Here is a 15,790-nt window from a genome sequence, read left to right as displayed (position 1 = left end):
GTAAATAGGCAGTAAATTCCTTTAGTAATAGTAAATAAGAAGAAGATTAATTTCTATCCTTTAGTAATAAAGCTATTTTATTTTACCTTAGGAATTATAATAATCTTAGCCAGTTTAAGTTCTTTAGGCTTATAGTTAAGCTTAATATAGATATATATAATACTATAGAAAGCTAGTCTAGTAGTATCTTAGATTATTTTAATTATCTCTATTATTATTCTATTAATACTAAGAGTAATATTATTTATTATTAAGGCTTATTAGATTTTTTTATTAGTAATTAAATTATCTTAGAGAAGTAATTTCCTAGGGATAATAAGGAATTTATTTAGTAGATTACTTATATATAAAGATTATTTTAGCAGTTTAATATAGAGGAATTATATTTTAATATTAGGCTTTAAGATAGTTTTACTATTATCTCTTTAAAAGGAAAAGCTAGTAAACTAAGATTTAAGGAATCCCTATTTAAATACTTAATATAAGTCTTTATTAAATTTAATATTATTAATAAGATAAGTAAAATAATTATTTTTAGTTTTATATACTACTTAAATAAATATATTATAAATATTCTTTTTATTTTATATACTAAGGTAAGCACTTTAATATACTATAAGCTAATAAGAGTAAGCTTTACTTACTTTTTTAATCTATTAATTCATAATCTTTCTATCTATTTAGTATAAGGTTTTAATTAATTCTTTAGCTATAAAGAAAACTAATATAAGGTCTTAGTAGGCTTATTATAGCTCTGCCTTTATTTAAGGGCAGGTATTTATTAAGTAAATATTTATTATAACTTATTTAATAAAGTCTAATAATTTTATCTTTAAGATATTATACTTAAGGGAGTAAAGGTAAGGCTATTAAGTAAAGGGGATAGTTATAGAGATTATTTTATAATTTAATATAATATAAAGTTTATATATAACTTAGGATTATATACCTAGGGTATTAAATATTACTAAGTTAATTATATTACTTTAGTATATTAATTCCTTAGGCTTATTTAATAGGGTAAAATTAGTTAAATTAAGCTAGTTAATAACTTTAGTCCTTACTAAGTCCTCTATATAGCCTAATTCCTATAACTAGTAATAGGTATTAAAGTCTTTTATAACTATTATATATATATAAATATTAGAGTTTTTAAGGATTTATAGTGCCTTATAGTTACCTTAAGGTTAATATATATTAATAATAATTTAATTAAATATATATAGGGTAATTATATTATAATATAGTTTAGTAAAAAGGTTAAAAGTCTTATAATTTCTAATAAGATCTTTTTATATATATATAATAGCCTATAGGCAATTAGAGTCTCTTTACTATTATTATATAAAGAAATAAAAGAAGTAAATAGGGTATTACTTTATTTTAAAGAAGCTATCTTTAGTATAAAATAGTTCTTAAATAAGAATAATATCTATTTTAATTTAATTAGTAAAGTTAAAGGTAATTATTTAGGCTAGGCTAGATCTGCCTATATTAATAAATATAATATATAGTTTAAATTATTTATTTAATTTTAGACTTTTATTTATATTAATAAGAAGGGCTATTTATATTTTATATAGGCAATAAGGAATCTTATTTAATATTAATTATAATAGCTAGTATATTTACTTAATACTTAACTTCCTTAAGGGCATTATCCTTAGGTATATCCCTATTAATAGTTACTATTATAATAGTAGTTAAAGTTATATTAAAGTCTATAATATCCTTATTTATTATATATAAGGTATCTTTAGAGAAATAGCTTTAAATAGCCCTAGTTTATATAGTTTTATTTTTAATAAGATAAGTAATTTTATTCTTTATAGAGTAAGGCTAAAAGGGATAGTCTAGTAAGTCGCTGGCATAGGGGCTATAATAAACTAGGTATTTATAGTTAATTATAATATAGCTATTATTATAACTATATTTTTTACTATAGTTTTAATAAAAGATCTTATAGTAGAGATCTAGGTTATATTAATTCTAGTATTTCTAGTATTATATAGGTTTAGATTTACTAGTAAGTTTAATTATAAGCTTACTATTAAAGATATAGAAAGGTCTAATATAAATTAAATTCTTAAAATTAATATATTAAGATTAATATATAAGATTAATCTTAGACTTAAGGCTAATCTTAATTATATAAGGTTATAGGCTAGTAACTTAAAGGACTTTCTTTATTATAATTTTTTTAAAGATTTTAATATTATTAATAGAGTATATATTTCTATTAATCTATAGTTATAATAATATCTTAAGTATATTATAGATTTATATTATATATTAGGTTTTAAAGGTATTAAAATAATCTATAGTAAAGTATTAATATAGCTTAATATTACTTTTAAATAGAGCTTTTCTTGCCTTTCTATCTTATATAGTAATAATAAAGCTAAAGGCAATTTTAATAATATAGCTAATTTTATACTTCTTAAAAGTATTAATACTTATAATAATAAGCTTAAATCCCTTAAGTTTAAATTTCTAGGTAAAAGAGTCTATAAAGTATTAAAAGAATAATTAATTATTACTTTTAAAAGTAATAAAAATTTAATTTTATATCTATCTTTAGCTATCTTAAGCTTACTTAATAAGGTATTAACTTAAGTTTAATTAAGTTACTAGAGCAGTTAGCTTAATAGATAAGGCTTATTAGGTCTTAAAAGCCTTATAAGCTATTAAGGTAATAAGAATAGAAAGCTTTAGAGGAAGAGTATTAAGCTTATATCTTATTATTTTCTTTCTAGAGATATTTTATTATATATTTACTAGGCTAGATCTAGGGATATAAGGTAAAACTAGGGAAATAGTAAAAGTAAAGACTTTAATTTATATTTATAATGCTATTATTAAGGTACTTAAGGTAGATTATTAGGGTTTAAAGGCTTTAGAGGTAAAGGCACTTTATATAAAGCTAGCTATTAAGGTTTATTAAATCTTTTTTCTTTTTAAATATAATTCTTAGAGTATATTATTAAAGATTTAAATAATAATATTAAAAAGGTATTTAATAGCTAGAAATTAATATAGTTTAATAATTACCTAAATAAAGAAATTTCTAATATAAATTAAAAATAACTTATAAAGTATAATATAAGAATCTTTATTAAAAATAAGCTAGTCTAGGGTATATAAAAGTAAATATAAGTAAAAAATAGAAAAAAAAAGAAAGATAATAATTATACCTCCTAGAATAATAATAAAGGCAAGGTTACTTAAAGCCTAAAAAGAAATAAAGAGATTATTTATATAAAAGTGCTTTTTTTAAGTAAAATTACTTTAATATTAAATATCTTTAGTAAAAGTAATAAATATATTTAACTTATCTATAAAAGTAAATATCTATTTAGTATTTTCTTATTACTTTATAGGCAATAAGCCAGAGATATTAAGGCCTATAGTACCTAGCCTTTAGCTAGATATAGTAGTAAATATAATTATTAGTATTATTAAGGTTTTTATATATATATAGCGTAGGGCATTAATAGCCCTACTTAGGAAAAATTTTTAAAGGAGAGAGTTAAGTGACCACCAGCAGAGCAACCGCCGATAGTAACAGCATCCTTGTCACCTCCAAAAGCCTCAATATGTCTCTGGACAAACTCCAACATGAGTCGCTGGTCACGAATGCCGAGATTAGAAAGACCCTCATCTTGGAAGAGTTTGGATGGAAGAAAGCCGAGCGAGTTGACGCGGTAGTGGAAGTTGACCACGACGATGGGTTCCATGGATGAAGCTGCGAATGCAGCGCCGTCAAAACTGGCCCAGCTTCCTGAAAAGAATGCACCGCCATGAATCCACACGAGGACGGGGAGCTTCTTAGTCAACGGCACGCCTTGGGTTCGAAACACGTTGAAGTTAAGACAGGCCTCGCTTTGTGACTCGAGAGGCGTCTTGGCTGTGATTTCCTGGATACATGTCTTTCCATAGCTGTCAGCGCGTTTGACACCCTTGAAAGGTTTGGGCCACTCTGCTGCTTTAAAACGTCGATGACCCGTGGGCTGGAGCGCGTAGTCGATGCCCATCCAAGCATCCACAGGAGCGGGGAGATCCTTCTTGGTCAGGGTACTATTGACAGTTGTTCCAGATACACTGCCATACCCTTCAAGTCTGACAAGGTTGTAGTGTTCTCCAGGCGCGTGGGGTGTCGCCGAAACATGCTGGACCGGCCCAAGGGCCAGCAATGTGCCAATGTTCGTAAGAAGTTTCATTCTAGCGATGATGGTGTAGCACCGATGGAGATGATGAATGGCAATAGGGAAACATATTTATTCTGCCTTTTATATCGCTCATACCCATGACAGTCACCATTACCAAGTGTCTTTGCCTGCCTCCCCGCACACAACAGCAACCCGAATCTGCCCCAGGATATGTGGGTTTAATGTGTTTATCGCCTGTTTAGGTAGGAGATTATGTATAAAGCCTGTTCGATCGGCAGATGAATTGAACATGAACGACCAGTCATGAATGTGGAGTGGTTAATGGTAGCATTATAGAACATAATTCGGGGGTAGAAGTAGATCCCGAGGGTCATTCACCGAATGGCGCAATTCCCGTCTCCAGTGTCGGGACAAGTGAAACCTAAATCTTATCGGCCTCTTCTATCGTCTCTTGGAGTACATTGATATACGCCCAACCTCCATACCTATACACCCCAACCTATTCTTGGACCAGATTGTTCGGCTATACAAGTAGAACTTATACTCCACTGGCACGACTGTTGTGCCTACTAGCCCTCCACATCTCCTCGGCCTCTTCCATAGCATCATCTTCAGTAACTGTAATATCCTGTGTCCTCATTTTCTCGAGAACATTGACCGCTTCAGCCGCATATTCACATTTCATCCGTATTTGTCGCCCATACTTGAAGAATAAGAACGGAAAAGGTACACAAGCCAATGCGAGAAACGCTGGTATAGAACTGGCCCAATGAACACCTAGATTCTGGTACATCTGTTTTGTGAACAGAGGAAATGCAGCGCCAAAAAGAGATCGGAGGGCTGAGTTGGCCGCCATAACGGATGCAGCAAAAACGACATCTGATATCTGTTAGTATGAAACACCTCAGGACGTTTGAAGTGCTTACATGAATCAATAAGGTAATTGAGTAGCGCCATGAAGACCAGGACAAGACCCCAAGCGAAGGAGACAGTACCAACTATTGGAACAATCCAGTGAACGCTTTCAAAGCTAGTCCACGCAAACCAAAACAGGCCTACAGGGATAAGAATAGAGCCCACCATTGCGGGTGGTAACCTATCTTCGGGTTCCAGTGGCGCGCCTCTGCTTCGAGCTGCTCGGGCATAGCGCTTGTCTTCGAGTACAAAGGTCAAGATGGCCAGTATGACCCCGACAACGATGCCACTAAATGCAAGTCCTCCAATGCCCTGATTCCAACCTCTTCCGTTTTGGAAGACAATGGGGAATGCGGCAAAGCACATATACATGGTGCCGTAAATTATCGATATGTAAATAGAGGTGATCAGAACGATGGGTTCTTTAAACAGAAGTACCCAGGGTCTTGTCAAGGTCGCTTTGAGGTGGTGAGCTGCGGACCTTGCTGGCCTATCTGCATCATACCCTGAGATGTATACTTTGCCTGTAGCTCTCGATAGGATTTGACGTCGCTGTCTGAGGATATATGGTGCATATGTCTCTGGAATAAGAAGTGTTGCGATGATCCATATGATTCCAGTAAATATAGCCATAGCTCCATGGAGCCAGCGCCAACCCTGGGTCAGAGCCAAGAAGCCTCCTGCGATGGGCCCTGAGACCAGTCAGTCATGACTACTCCAGATACGGACATGATGATCTTACCAATAGCAGGTCCTAAAAATGGTGCCCCTGAGAACATACACATTGCCATCCCCCGCTCTGACTTGTCAAACATATCCGCAATAATAGCTGGTGCGTTGGAAAGAGGTGCCGACCCGACCGATCCGGTTAAGAACCGAAGGACCAGCAATGCCGATATTGATTCCACCCCGGCTGCCCCAGCGCTAAACGCCGTTGCTGCCATAAAGCTGAAGAAGAATATTCTTCGTCGGCCATATTCTTCTGAGAGTGGAGCCCAGACAAGAGGTCCCAGTGCGAAGCCCAGAACATATAATGAGATACCGAGCGTGGCAACTTCTTGAGACACTTTGAAGTATTGGATGATTTGCTTCATCCCTCCTGAGTATGCCGAACTGGAAAATGTTGTGGCAAGAGTAGCGAGAGCCTGAAGGCCGGTAAAAGACCATTTCTTCCACTGTGAGAATGTCATGGCATTTTGGGGGTCGTTGGGGAGGAATGTGATGTGATATGGAGATTGTTCCGTACCGTTTCCTGCATATGCTTGATTGAGAAGATCTTTAGTATCAATCTGGGGGTGGCTGAAGATGTCTGACACTCGTTGGTAAAAGGTACGGGTTGAATGCTGTGATTTCATGCCTGTTCCGTCCGCAATAGTTCCGGTTGACGGCGAAGGAGTATTAAAATTCATGATCAAAAGAATACGAAGACCGGTTGTAATAACGAAGAAATGGGAAAATGGATGCTTCTTCGTTTACTTATATAGTCGAATACGCAACCTGCGACCTAGACACAAGTCAAGTGTCATTGTCAACACTGATTGAATGTTCATTTTCCCGCGGGCTTTCAGTTGGAATACATTGCATAATTTATCGTGATCCCTTCATACCTGTGATGCCACTGTCGTCTTAGTAGATTGTAGGCATTAATCTTAGGTCACTTGGTACCTAGCCTAACCACATCTCATTGGGGCGTGTCCTATATCCGGTCCAAAACACCGAGCCCAAACCCCGCGGCATTTCACACAAACATTCTTACATACCATCTTCATATAATCCCGAAGCATCAGTTTAACAACCCAACTTTGATGGTATGGAATCCTCGTCAACTCAATGCCCCGTGTCTCTGCGCCAAAAATAAGCAAGGCTTGTATGCCTTGCCGAGCACGCAAAATTAAATGTGACGCTCCAAGCATCGGATTACCTTGCAGTAGCTGCGTCAGCAGGGAAACTACCGGTGATTGCGTGTTATCAATCCGCAAACGCCGAACTTTGTCAGTTTCCTCTCTTGCACTACAACTTGACTACAGTCGCCTAACTATTCGTCTTAGAAGAGGTCGAAATACCGGATCACGGAGAGATCTTCCCGATGAAGGTGGCCTCGTACCAACGGTCAGTATCTTTCCTACGTCCCTGATGCTATAATGGCTTAATTGACCCATTACTTGACAGCCTGTATCTCAAAATCATCTTTCGCATAATGAGAGTAACACAACTATCGACTTGAACCCTACCTCTACCTCCGCTGACGGATCTATCCACGCAAGCCAAGGTGGTAGCTCCCAGGCACATAACAGCCCTGACTCACCGGACAGTAATCTACCGCGACGGCCTCAACCTGACCTTCTTTACTTGAACATCCTGCAAGACACTGTTGACGGCACTGCCACTATTCAAAATGACGCGGGCAATTCTGCAACAAATGATGAAGATAATTTTTTCAACACTCAAATGCGTAATTGGAATCCTCTGCTGCAACTTGATGAAGTCGACAATGAGTACCTTTCTAAGAAAGGTGTGTTCAAACTTCCACTGCCGAAACATATGTAAGTTGACCCATATGTGTGCAATATCATGATGTATCTGACACTAAATAGGGACGCCCTCATCAAAGCGTATTTCGATCACGTTTATCCCTTCGCCCCAGTCCTAAACAGGGTTGAGTTTATGGAGAGCTACCGATCAGGGAACTGCTCACTATTTCTTTTGCACGCCATATCAACCGCTGGAAGCTCTTACGTGCCTATAGAAGTAATTCAGGCCTGCGAGTACACTGACCGTTCAGCAGCTCATGTAGCATTCTTCTTAAAAGCTAAGCTTTTCCATGACTTTCATTGTCAAGGCGGTTCTCTCCCCATGCTACAAGGCTCCATGATTCTTGGCGCTATTGTACCTGACCACCCATCGGACAGAGACTTCCACTACTGGTTTCATAACTCGGTTCGATGGGCATCTAGGCTGGGCTTACATAATTCCAACCCGTCAGTGCAGTGTGTTCTGATTCTGCCAAGTACCTAACAATAAGACAGACGTCCCCGTAACGAAGTATCTCAAAAGCTTTACCGGCGGATCTGGTGGGTTTTGCATGTTAGTATCTTGCATAATGGGCTCTATAACACGATGTTAACTCGTTAAAAGAATAGGGACATCTTTTATTTCTTTGTCAACACCCAGAATCTCCGGTTGTTAGTGACTGCACCTCCGATCGAGCCCCTCACGGAGAACGACTGGGAAGACGAAGATGTACGACCCTTCTCGGATCTGTTGTCGCCGATAAATCATCAGCAAAGGGCTTCTCTCGTAGCTCATACCGAGTTGGCTCAAATATGTAAGCCAACCCTCTAATCACATCGATATATCTGATATGTTTTAGTTGGCGACCTGACAACAACTATCACGGGTGAGCCATCACAAGATATGCAGCGAGTAATGCAGCCGTTGGACAGTTGGCGGACTTCCTTGCCTACCAAGATGAAGCTCAATGGCTCTCGACCAAATGGTGAACTGTACCTTCTTGAGGCTTTGACGACCAGCTACAGGTTTGAGTGCGTCATGTGTCGATCGCTACGTCGTGGCCGCTGGGGGATATGCACTGAGGATGTTCGTAAGTGGGCGCAGGAACGATTCGGCGCTGCCACTCTTGAGCTTGACTCGATACTCAAGAAAGTACTCTTGTGCGATATTATTCGGATGATGCCGACGACCTTGTATGTAAACGACTGTTGAGAACCAATCTTGGCCAAAGTTTCTAATATTTCACTCACAGTATTACGACTATAGCAGCTCTCCTGGCATTGCATATAGAGTCCGCTTTGGACTCCTCGCAATCAGATATCGCACGATCCATGGCCCGTATATCAATCCAATTCACCATGCTCGCTCTCAACCAGATACAGGATACTCCTGCAATTAAGAGAGCACTACCTGCGTTTGAGATGGTCCTCTCAAAGAATAAGTTATACCCTACATCGCTACATGACGTTGCGCAAGCAGAAACAAGTGATCTTCAAGAGGGAAACGTAGAGGACGAATCGGTGCACGTGGCGATGCAATCAGACACAATCTTCTCTCAAGATGTCAATGAGCACATTCCGTTTCTTGGTGAAGATTTAGCAGGTTTCGAATTCTTTGACCGATGGCAGATGGAACAATTGGACTTTGCTGGCATTCTTAGATAAAAATCAAGCAATATGTAGCTTGCTCAAGACTACCGCTGTTGTATATGTATCTCTTCCATTATCCTAACTCCACATCTCAGTCTTCATAGTTGACACCCAAAGTGCCTCGTTGGGATATTCATCCAATATTATGCTCAAGTATTCATCCCAGTCGTCCGTCCAACCACCATTTGCAAACATGGCAGACGCGTATTCCCAGTAGTTGGGATACCAAGACGAATACTCCCAATCAATAATGACAACAGTCCCGTCGTCTTGCACAATGACGTTTTTCCTCTGCAAGTCGTTATGCGTGAAGACAGGAGCCTTGTTGCTGCAGAGGACGGTTGGCAGGACATGATGATAATATCGTACCTTGTGAGCAGTTCGGCCTCCAGTTTCGAGCGCGTAGATTTGAATGACGGAGTTTATCAACTCTTCCTCGGTCGCAAAAGGTGATGTGATATTGTCAAGGCCTCCTTGGGTTCCCGTGAATACATCATCTAGCGGTGGTCCACCGTTGATGTTACCGAAATAGCCTGGGTGCTCCAACTGTCGAAGCTGATCGAATGAAGTGCGGAGAGTCTTGGCAATAGAGGTCTTCCGCGTTTTGTCAAGTTGTGCCCAAAGTTCCTTGAGGGTTTTACCCTGTATGTATTGCATAAGAATAAACGTGATGACATTATGTTCTTCTTTTTGTTGATAAATAGCATAGACCTTAGGTAACACTACTGAAGTGTGTTTTGAGACGTAGAGCATATTGTGAGCTTCTATAGGTCGTACCTCTGAACCGTATTTCATAACGAACTTTTCTCGGACTCGAACAAGATCGGCGCTTCCATTGTGGTTTGGCAATGGCTCACCGCTCTCAACATCATTTGGTGTTGGTAGTGGGCCAAGAAAGTCCTGAGGCTGATATCTGAACAAGACGTCGTATTTCGGTGGCTCAACTGTGATTATTCCCATCTCGAGTGGTAGTCATGTAGACGGTAGGGCAAAGGGTTGGGCTGTGTTGGTTCTCCGTAACAAAGAGATAAAAAACCAAGAAGTGAACGGAGGATTGGCGTATCATTTGACGAATGTGACTGACGTAAGCTAGTCATTGGGACCAACCCTGGTTGGTATATTGTGGGCATACTCTATCTCGGTATGCATTTTGCTATTCGAGTTGTTGTCCCTGCCATGAATAGGACGAATTTAGTATTTACCAGCTAATATGAACTATGTAAATTTGGATGCGGCTTGACCAAGTCATGTTAGCTACAGTCCTACCCACTCTACTGATTTCTCCCACAATGTCTTCGCTTTGCCTTCATCATATGCATGGTCCCCATAGCCAGGTTCATATAACGAAGTCGAAGGATCCCACTTGCTACTAATTTGGCAATCTTCAAGATATCTCCCACCCTGGCCTTCCAACGCCTCGGCCGTCGCAGCCCAAACAGTTGTTGCAGCACCCTGAGGCGAGACCTTCCATACTTTGTTCAAATACGGATCACCTGCCAGCCCGCTCTTTTGCTCCTCGGATAAGTGCCTCCCCAAGTCAGTCAGCACAGCACCCGGCTGAACACTCCACGCGTGAATGCCCTCTGCGCCGTATCGACGTTCGATTTCATTGGCAGTCCAGAGATTGGCGGTCTTGCTTTGTGCGTAGGCTTTATTGGGATCGTAACAACCTTCCAAATTGATGTTATTGAAATCCGGTTCTCCGAAGCGATGGGCAAGTGAGGAAAGCATGACAACACGTGCTGCGCGATCAGACGTCACTCCCTTCTGTAATGCCGGTTGAAGAAGGTTGAAAAGTAAGAAATGTGCAAGATGATTGGTTCCGAACTGAGTCTCAAAGCCTTCCTTAGTCCGTTCTTCAGGAGTACACATAACACCAGCATTGCATATTAGTATGTTGAGTTTTGGGCTTTTCGATAAGAACGTGGTAGCGCATGAGCGAACACTGTCGAGCGATTCGAGGTCTAGCTCGAGGAGATGAACGCGGTCATCTTGCACGATACCTCCCAATGCTGCCTTGGCCTTGTCCAGGTTGCGAGCGGTCAGGTACAGGGTTGCTCCAGTGAGATATAGTGCTTTGGCAGTGTCAACGCCAATACCTGCGGAACAGCCAGTGATGAAGACAACATAATCTTTGAGTTTTCCTTCAAGGTTTTCGTCTTTGATGATTTGATCGGCCGTGGGTCGAGCGTCACCGGGACCATTGGCGGCTTTATGTACAGCGACGTATCGGTCAGTCATTGCGTTGATAGGAGACGTTTTATGCGTTAGCTGTTTTAATCTTTCACAAAGAGATGATGCCAAGGTGTAGACAAATAGATATCGGGGACCTTCAACTGCGGGGGAGACAGATGTTAGACTTTTGAGGTGACGTATCCGCATAAAGAAGTATTCATGTGGGCCTCATTGACGATGTTATTTTTAGTGCTCGTGGCGCTATCTTTTCTTCAACCGTAGATAGTGATGCTCTGTTATGTCCCACTATACAACCATTAAAAACCATCCAAGTTCAAGGATACCTAGAATAAGGGACAACGGACATTGTGTATCAGGAAAACCGTTGCAAACATCTCCGGACGCCCTGACTTGACCGCCCATAATGGTCAAGTTGAATCACGCAATGACCCAGACACCAGCCAAGTTTAGTAGAAGACCCACCATCATGGGGGTTCTTCGATAGAACAGATGCCAAAGAAAAGACGGGCGAGTTGATGTCTTTTCAGTAAGTAATCAGGCCAGATATCTTTACATCTGTCGGGCCAAGATACAGAAATGTTGAAAAGGAATCGATCTCGGATGATTCCCAATCGGGTTACATATAAGCATGACATAATCATATCCGCCACAGTAATCCGACTCTAACTAAACCCGACTCCGACTCCGATTTCTCATCCGACCAGAACCAAAACCTCCCATCATCCATCAAATCAGCAACAACATCTCGCTAACATGGAGCAATTAAGCCCAAGTAGCACAGGCTCTTCCAACCGAAACCAGCCGTCAAAGCGTCGCCCCAGAAAGCCTCTCAATTGTGATCCCTGCAGACACTCAAAGCTCAAATGCGATCGGCAACTGCCCTGCAACACGTGTTTGAAGCGAGGATGGCAAGATTCGTGCGCATACGGATCTAACTTTACGGGACCACGAGGTCGAAGGAAGACTAGAACTTCCAATATTGAACCTATGATTCAAGCTGCTGAGCCTACGTTCGACACAATTGTACACGAGCCTCAGCCACAAATTCAAGTTCAGCCCCGCCAAGTTGTTTCATCCCCAAGTCGAAGTCCCGAGCCGATACAAGAAAGATGGGATACTATCCTTCAAAGACCTCTTGTGGAAAGAAGCCCTGCCGGGACTGACTCACAAAGGCCAACTGTTACTTTGTCCCTCAGTCCAACTGTCCCCATCGAAGAACTATTGGCTTTGCTTCCTCCCGCTTCAATAACTGAATACTTGGTGGTTCGCTACTTCGGCACATTGTCGTCAATATTTCACATCATACACGGCCCGACTTTTCAGAAACAATTCCTAGCATTCGTCGAGGCTCCAGAGAAGACAAGCTTGTCGTGGTTAGCACTACTCTTTGCCATTCTTGCGCTCACTCTTGAGACCATCAAGCCCGACGATGCTGGCTTGAACCTGTTATGGAAGGATCCAAAGTTCCCCCGGGACCTACGAGCACTATCGCAGAAATTCCGCAACGCAGCTATGATGTCACTCTCACAAGACCAGTTCCTTGTTCGTCACGATCTCGATACCCTTGAAGCACTTTTGATGCTAGTATACATGATTTCCCACAACGAGGGACCTGAATACGCATGGGCGCTTCTTGGAACTGCTTTAAACATTGCCACCGCTCTACGATGCCATGCAGGACCCCCAATAGCGAATTACATCGAACGAGAAAGACACCGGCGGTGTTGGGCGGGAATTCTGATCATCCACACTGACCAAGCACTTTGCTTTCGCGATATCGACTTGACATACCTTATGAAGATGACGGCTGCCATGCCAGCTTGGGTTAATGACACTGATATCCACGACCATGGTATAAAGGACTCGCCCATAATTCCGGGATCAAACTTTACGGATATGACACTTATCAAGTTCCAAGTCCGACTCTTCCAGCTTTCTACTCAGATCTGTTCGCACATCTCTGGTAGTGAGAAGTTTGATGAGACGCTCTTGCTTCAATACGACACTGCCGTTGGTAAAGAACAGAATGAGTGGGACATCGTATACCTAGTCGATGGAAACAGAAGTATCCTCAACACGGAGGGTTATGTCCACTGGTGCACTCTTCAGACCTACGCGCACCAACTATATCTTCTTCTACATCGGCCGTTCCACAGTTCCCGCTCGAATCACTTCCGTGCTGAATCACGGGAAAAGTGCATAAGATCTGGTCTAGCACTGCTGGACATTCACCACCAGTTCTTCGAACTGCCCCGTATGAAGTGTTATCGGTGGCTCGTTAAAGGCGCCATAAGTTGCAATTCATTACACGGCGCCGTGGCACTGACGTCCTGTATGCTTGACATGCCCGATAGTTTGGATCTAGCGGAACATATAAACGCCATCGATGCTGCTGTTACAAGAATGGAAGCGTTGAAGATGAAGAGTCCCGCTTGTTCGAATGTCTACCGCGTTCTTCGTTGTCTTCGGTAAGTAGTCTGGAATTTTCTGATGGATGGGATGACTGACATGGACAGATCATATCTCAAGAAGCGAGAGCCTGAGCCGACAGTCCTACCGGAGGATCTTGAACTCAGATTTGAGGACTGGGCGACTAATGTTGACTGGTTCAGACCTGATGCGATTGACTGGGTACGTAAGATATCGTCGTGAAATCTGAAAGCCACTGACATGATTAGGCACTTTGGGATCAGTACATAACGCCCCAGAGCGATTATCCTGAGAACATAATGAGTTGATTTAATAACTAATAGATTCAATGTATATTCATGTCGCTACGCTTCCTCCACAACCATTTTTCGATATACCACTCTATGTTCTTTTTCTATGCATACTCTCGTACATTTCCATTACCATTCACTATATGCCGGCGGCGGTGTACCAACAGGCATTGCATATCCTTCCACGCCAAAGTCTTCCCTGCAATATCGTGGCGGAACTCTTAGACCTTCAGCCAATCGATCCTTGACATCTTTCGATGTGATGTCGTTTTGTCTCACGAAGATGCCCCAGCCGTTGACGGGCAACTCCGGCGAAATGAATAGGTATATCGGTACAGAAACATCATCCTGGCCAATGTTAGTCTTCTTCTCGACTGATAGCAGGGTTAAGCCATACCTCTGTTGTAACACCATCTGTGACAGTTGTAACTTCGAAATGTAAAGTGTGACTGATTGTTATACCGGACATAGACACGTCCGGGGAGCAGTTTCTCATGGCCAGTGGAAGATGTAAGCATTGCTGCCAAGATTGTGATTGTCCTGTCTGTTGCAAAGGTAGAGGCCATTCCGTGACAACGCGCTGCCCTTCATAGGCCGTACTGCCTGAAATCGATGTGGCCTCAACAGTGTGTGTTTCTCGCAAGTAAAATCGTGCTTTAGAAACCTTGTTCGAACACAGTTGTGCAACTTGAGCTTCGATGGGAATCAGGCCACCCAATGCTATTGCTCGATGTCGAACCGAGACGTTGTACTCTGCTCTTGTTGACCACTTTCCATGTGCTGAAGCAGGATCCATGAGCTCGTATGAAGAAAAGGCTGGTGTTCGAATGATTCGAATTGGAGCAAAAGATCGGGCATCTTTTGAAGAGTCCAAATGGATGGTTGACGCTTCAAGGAGGTAGGTGATGCTGCAACGAGTGCAACCTTTGAAGGTCTCTTCTTGGTCACCTCGAACGAAGAGATCAAATGGCCATTCGTATTGTTTGCCGTTTGGAACTGGCTTTCCTACTTGGTCGAACACATGGAAAGGATGCCAATTATGGATTGTTTCTTCCTTGTGTCGCCATTTGACCGTATTCTCCGTAGGTGCTGTGTGATCCCTGGTAAAAGTTCAGAATAGAAATTTAGAGTGACAAATAAGTAGAAAACTTACCCAAGCCACATTCTACTCGTAAACTTGAGTTGTACGCCTTGTGTATGTTGTCCTTCTGGGACGAACAAAGTGACATGGCCTCGAAGATACTGTCCTTGGGCTTCAGCGCCGTGGCCGCTAAGAAAAACATAATCTTGATCTGGTCTGGAGATTATTAGTCAACAAAAGATGCTACTACATAACCCTGTTCCGAGACTTACTTGATTGTAACATGAAGTCGCCTGGGCCCTGTGACCTTGGCTAGTAGAGATCGCACAGATGACTTGACTGTCATGGTTGATAGGATTGCGATTGTCGTGAAGACTGGCAGATCCGACCAGGATTAATATGATATGAATTACTATGGTTAGAGTATGGTGAACTGCTGCTTGGGCGCTCAGGTCTTTAATACTGCCTAGGTTTTTTGTATTGTTACTATCTCCGATTACACAGCAAGTCCGATTAAGCTGAAGATCATGACAAAGTCGGAGTCGGAGA

General features: G+C 41.0%; 7 protein-coding genes across 7 annotated transcripts; 2 read left to right on the top strand and 5 right to left on the bottom strand.

Moving 5' to 3' along the window:
- Window positions 1-3,503: 3,503 nt before the first annotated feature.
- On the bottom strand, window positions 3,504-4,220 carry FPOAC1_005566 (uncharacterized protein; the record flags this gene model as incomplete). The annotated part of the gene is made up of 1 exon (XM_044850091.1): window positions 3,504-4,220. The coding sequence occupies one exon, from the start codon at window positions 4,218-4,220 to the stop codon at window positions 3,504-3,506; it is 717 nt and encodes a 238-aa protein (XP_044708801.1).
- Window positions 4,221-4,707: 487 nt separating this feature from the next.
- FUB11 (Efflux pump fub11) lies at window positions 4,708-6,493 on the bottom strand (the record flags this gene model as incomplete). The annotated part of the gene is made up of 3 exons (XM_044850090.1): window positions 4,708-5,048; window positions 5,096-5,776; window positions 5,827-6,493. The coding sequence occupies 3 exons, from the start codon at window positions 6,491-6,493 to the stop codon at window positions 4,708-4,710; spliced, it is 1,689 nt and encodes a 562-aa protein (XP_044708800.1).
- A 421-nt stretch (window positions 6,494-6,914) lies between these two features.
- Window positions 6,915-9,259, top strand: FPOAC1_005564 (uncharacterized protein; the record flags this gene model as incomplete). The annotated part of the gene is made up of 8 exons (XM_044850089.1): window positions 6,915-7,075; window positions 7,133-7,193; window positions 7,254-7,627; window positions 7,679-8,062; window positions 8,111-8,168; window positions 8,220-8,409; window positions 8,455-8,788; window positions 8,848-9,259. The coding sequence occupies 8 exons, from the start codon at window positions 6,915-6,917 to the stop codon at window positions 9,257-9,259; spliced, it is 1,974 nt and encodes a 657-aa protein (XP_044708799.1).
- A 63-nt stretch (window positions 9,260-9,322) lies between these two features.
- On the bottom strand, window positions 9,323-10,204 carry FPOAC1_005563 (uncharacterized protein; the record flags this gene model as incomplete). The annotated part of the gene is made up of 1 exon (XM_044850088.1): window positions 9,323-10,204. The coding sequence occupies one exon, from the start codon at window positions 10,202-10,204 to the stop codon at window positions 9,323-9,325; it is 882 nt and encodes a 293-aa protein (XP_044708798.1).
- Window positions 10,205-10,498: 294 nt separating this feature from the next.
- FPOAC1_005562 (uncharacterized protein) lies at window positions 10,499-11,485 on the bottom strand (the record flags this gene model as incomplete). The annotated part of the gene is made up of 1 exon (XM_044850087.1): window positions 10,499-11,485. One exon carries the CDS (start codon window positions 11,483-11,485, stop codon window positions 10,499-10,501), a length of 987 nt encoding a protein of 328 aa, XP_044708797.1.
- A 708-nt stretch (window positions 11,486-12,193) lies between these two features.
- On the top strand, window positions 12,194-14,178 carry FPOAC1_005561 (uncharacterized protein; the record flags this gene model as incomplete). The annotated part of the gene is made up of 3 exons (XM_044850086.1): window positions 12,194-13,908; window positions 13,957-14,071; window positions 14,119-14,178. The coding sequence occupies 3 exons, from the start codon at window positions 12,194-12,196 to the stop codon at window positions 14,176-14,178; spliced, it is 1,890 nt and encodes a 629-aa protein (XP_044708796.1).
- A 111-nt stretch (window positions 14,179-14,289) lies between these two features.
- On the bottom strand, window positions 14,290-15,587 carry FPOAC1_005560 (uncharacterized protein; the record flags this gene model as incomplete). The annotated part of the gene is made up of 4 exons (XM_044850085.1): window positions 14,290-14,508; window positions 14,558-15,260; window positions 15,314-15,457; window positions 15,514-15,587. The coding sequence occupies 4 exons, from the start codon at window positions 15,585-15,587 to the stop codon at window positions 14,290-14,292; spliced, it is 1,140 nt and encodes a 379-aa protein (XP_044708795.1).
- Window positions 15,588-15,790: the final 203 nt, after the last annotated feature.

This window comes from Fusarium poae, chromosome 2 (genome assembly GCF_019609905.1).
Source record: "Fusarium poae strain DAOMC 252244 chromosome 2, whole genome shotgun sequence".
NCBI classification, from domain to species: domain Eukaryota; kingdom Fungi; phylum Ascomycota; class Sordariomycetes; order Hypocreales; family Nectriaceae; genus Fusarium; species Fusarium poae.
This window is presented reverse-complemented; position numbering and strand designations above follow the sequence as displayed.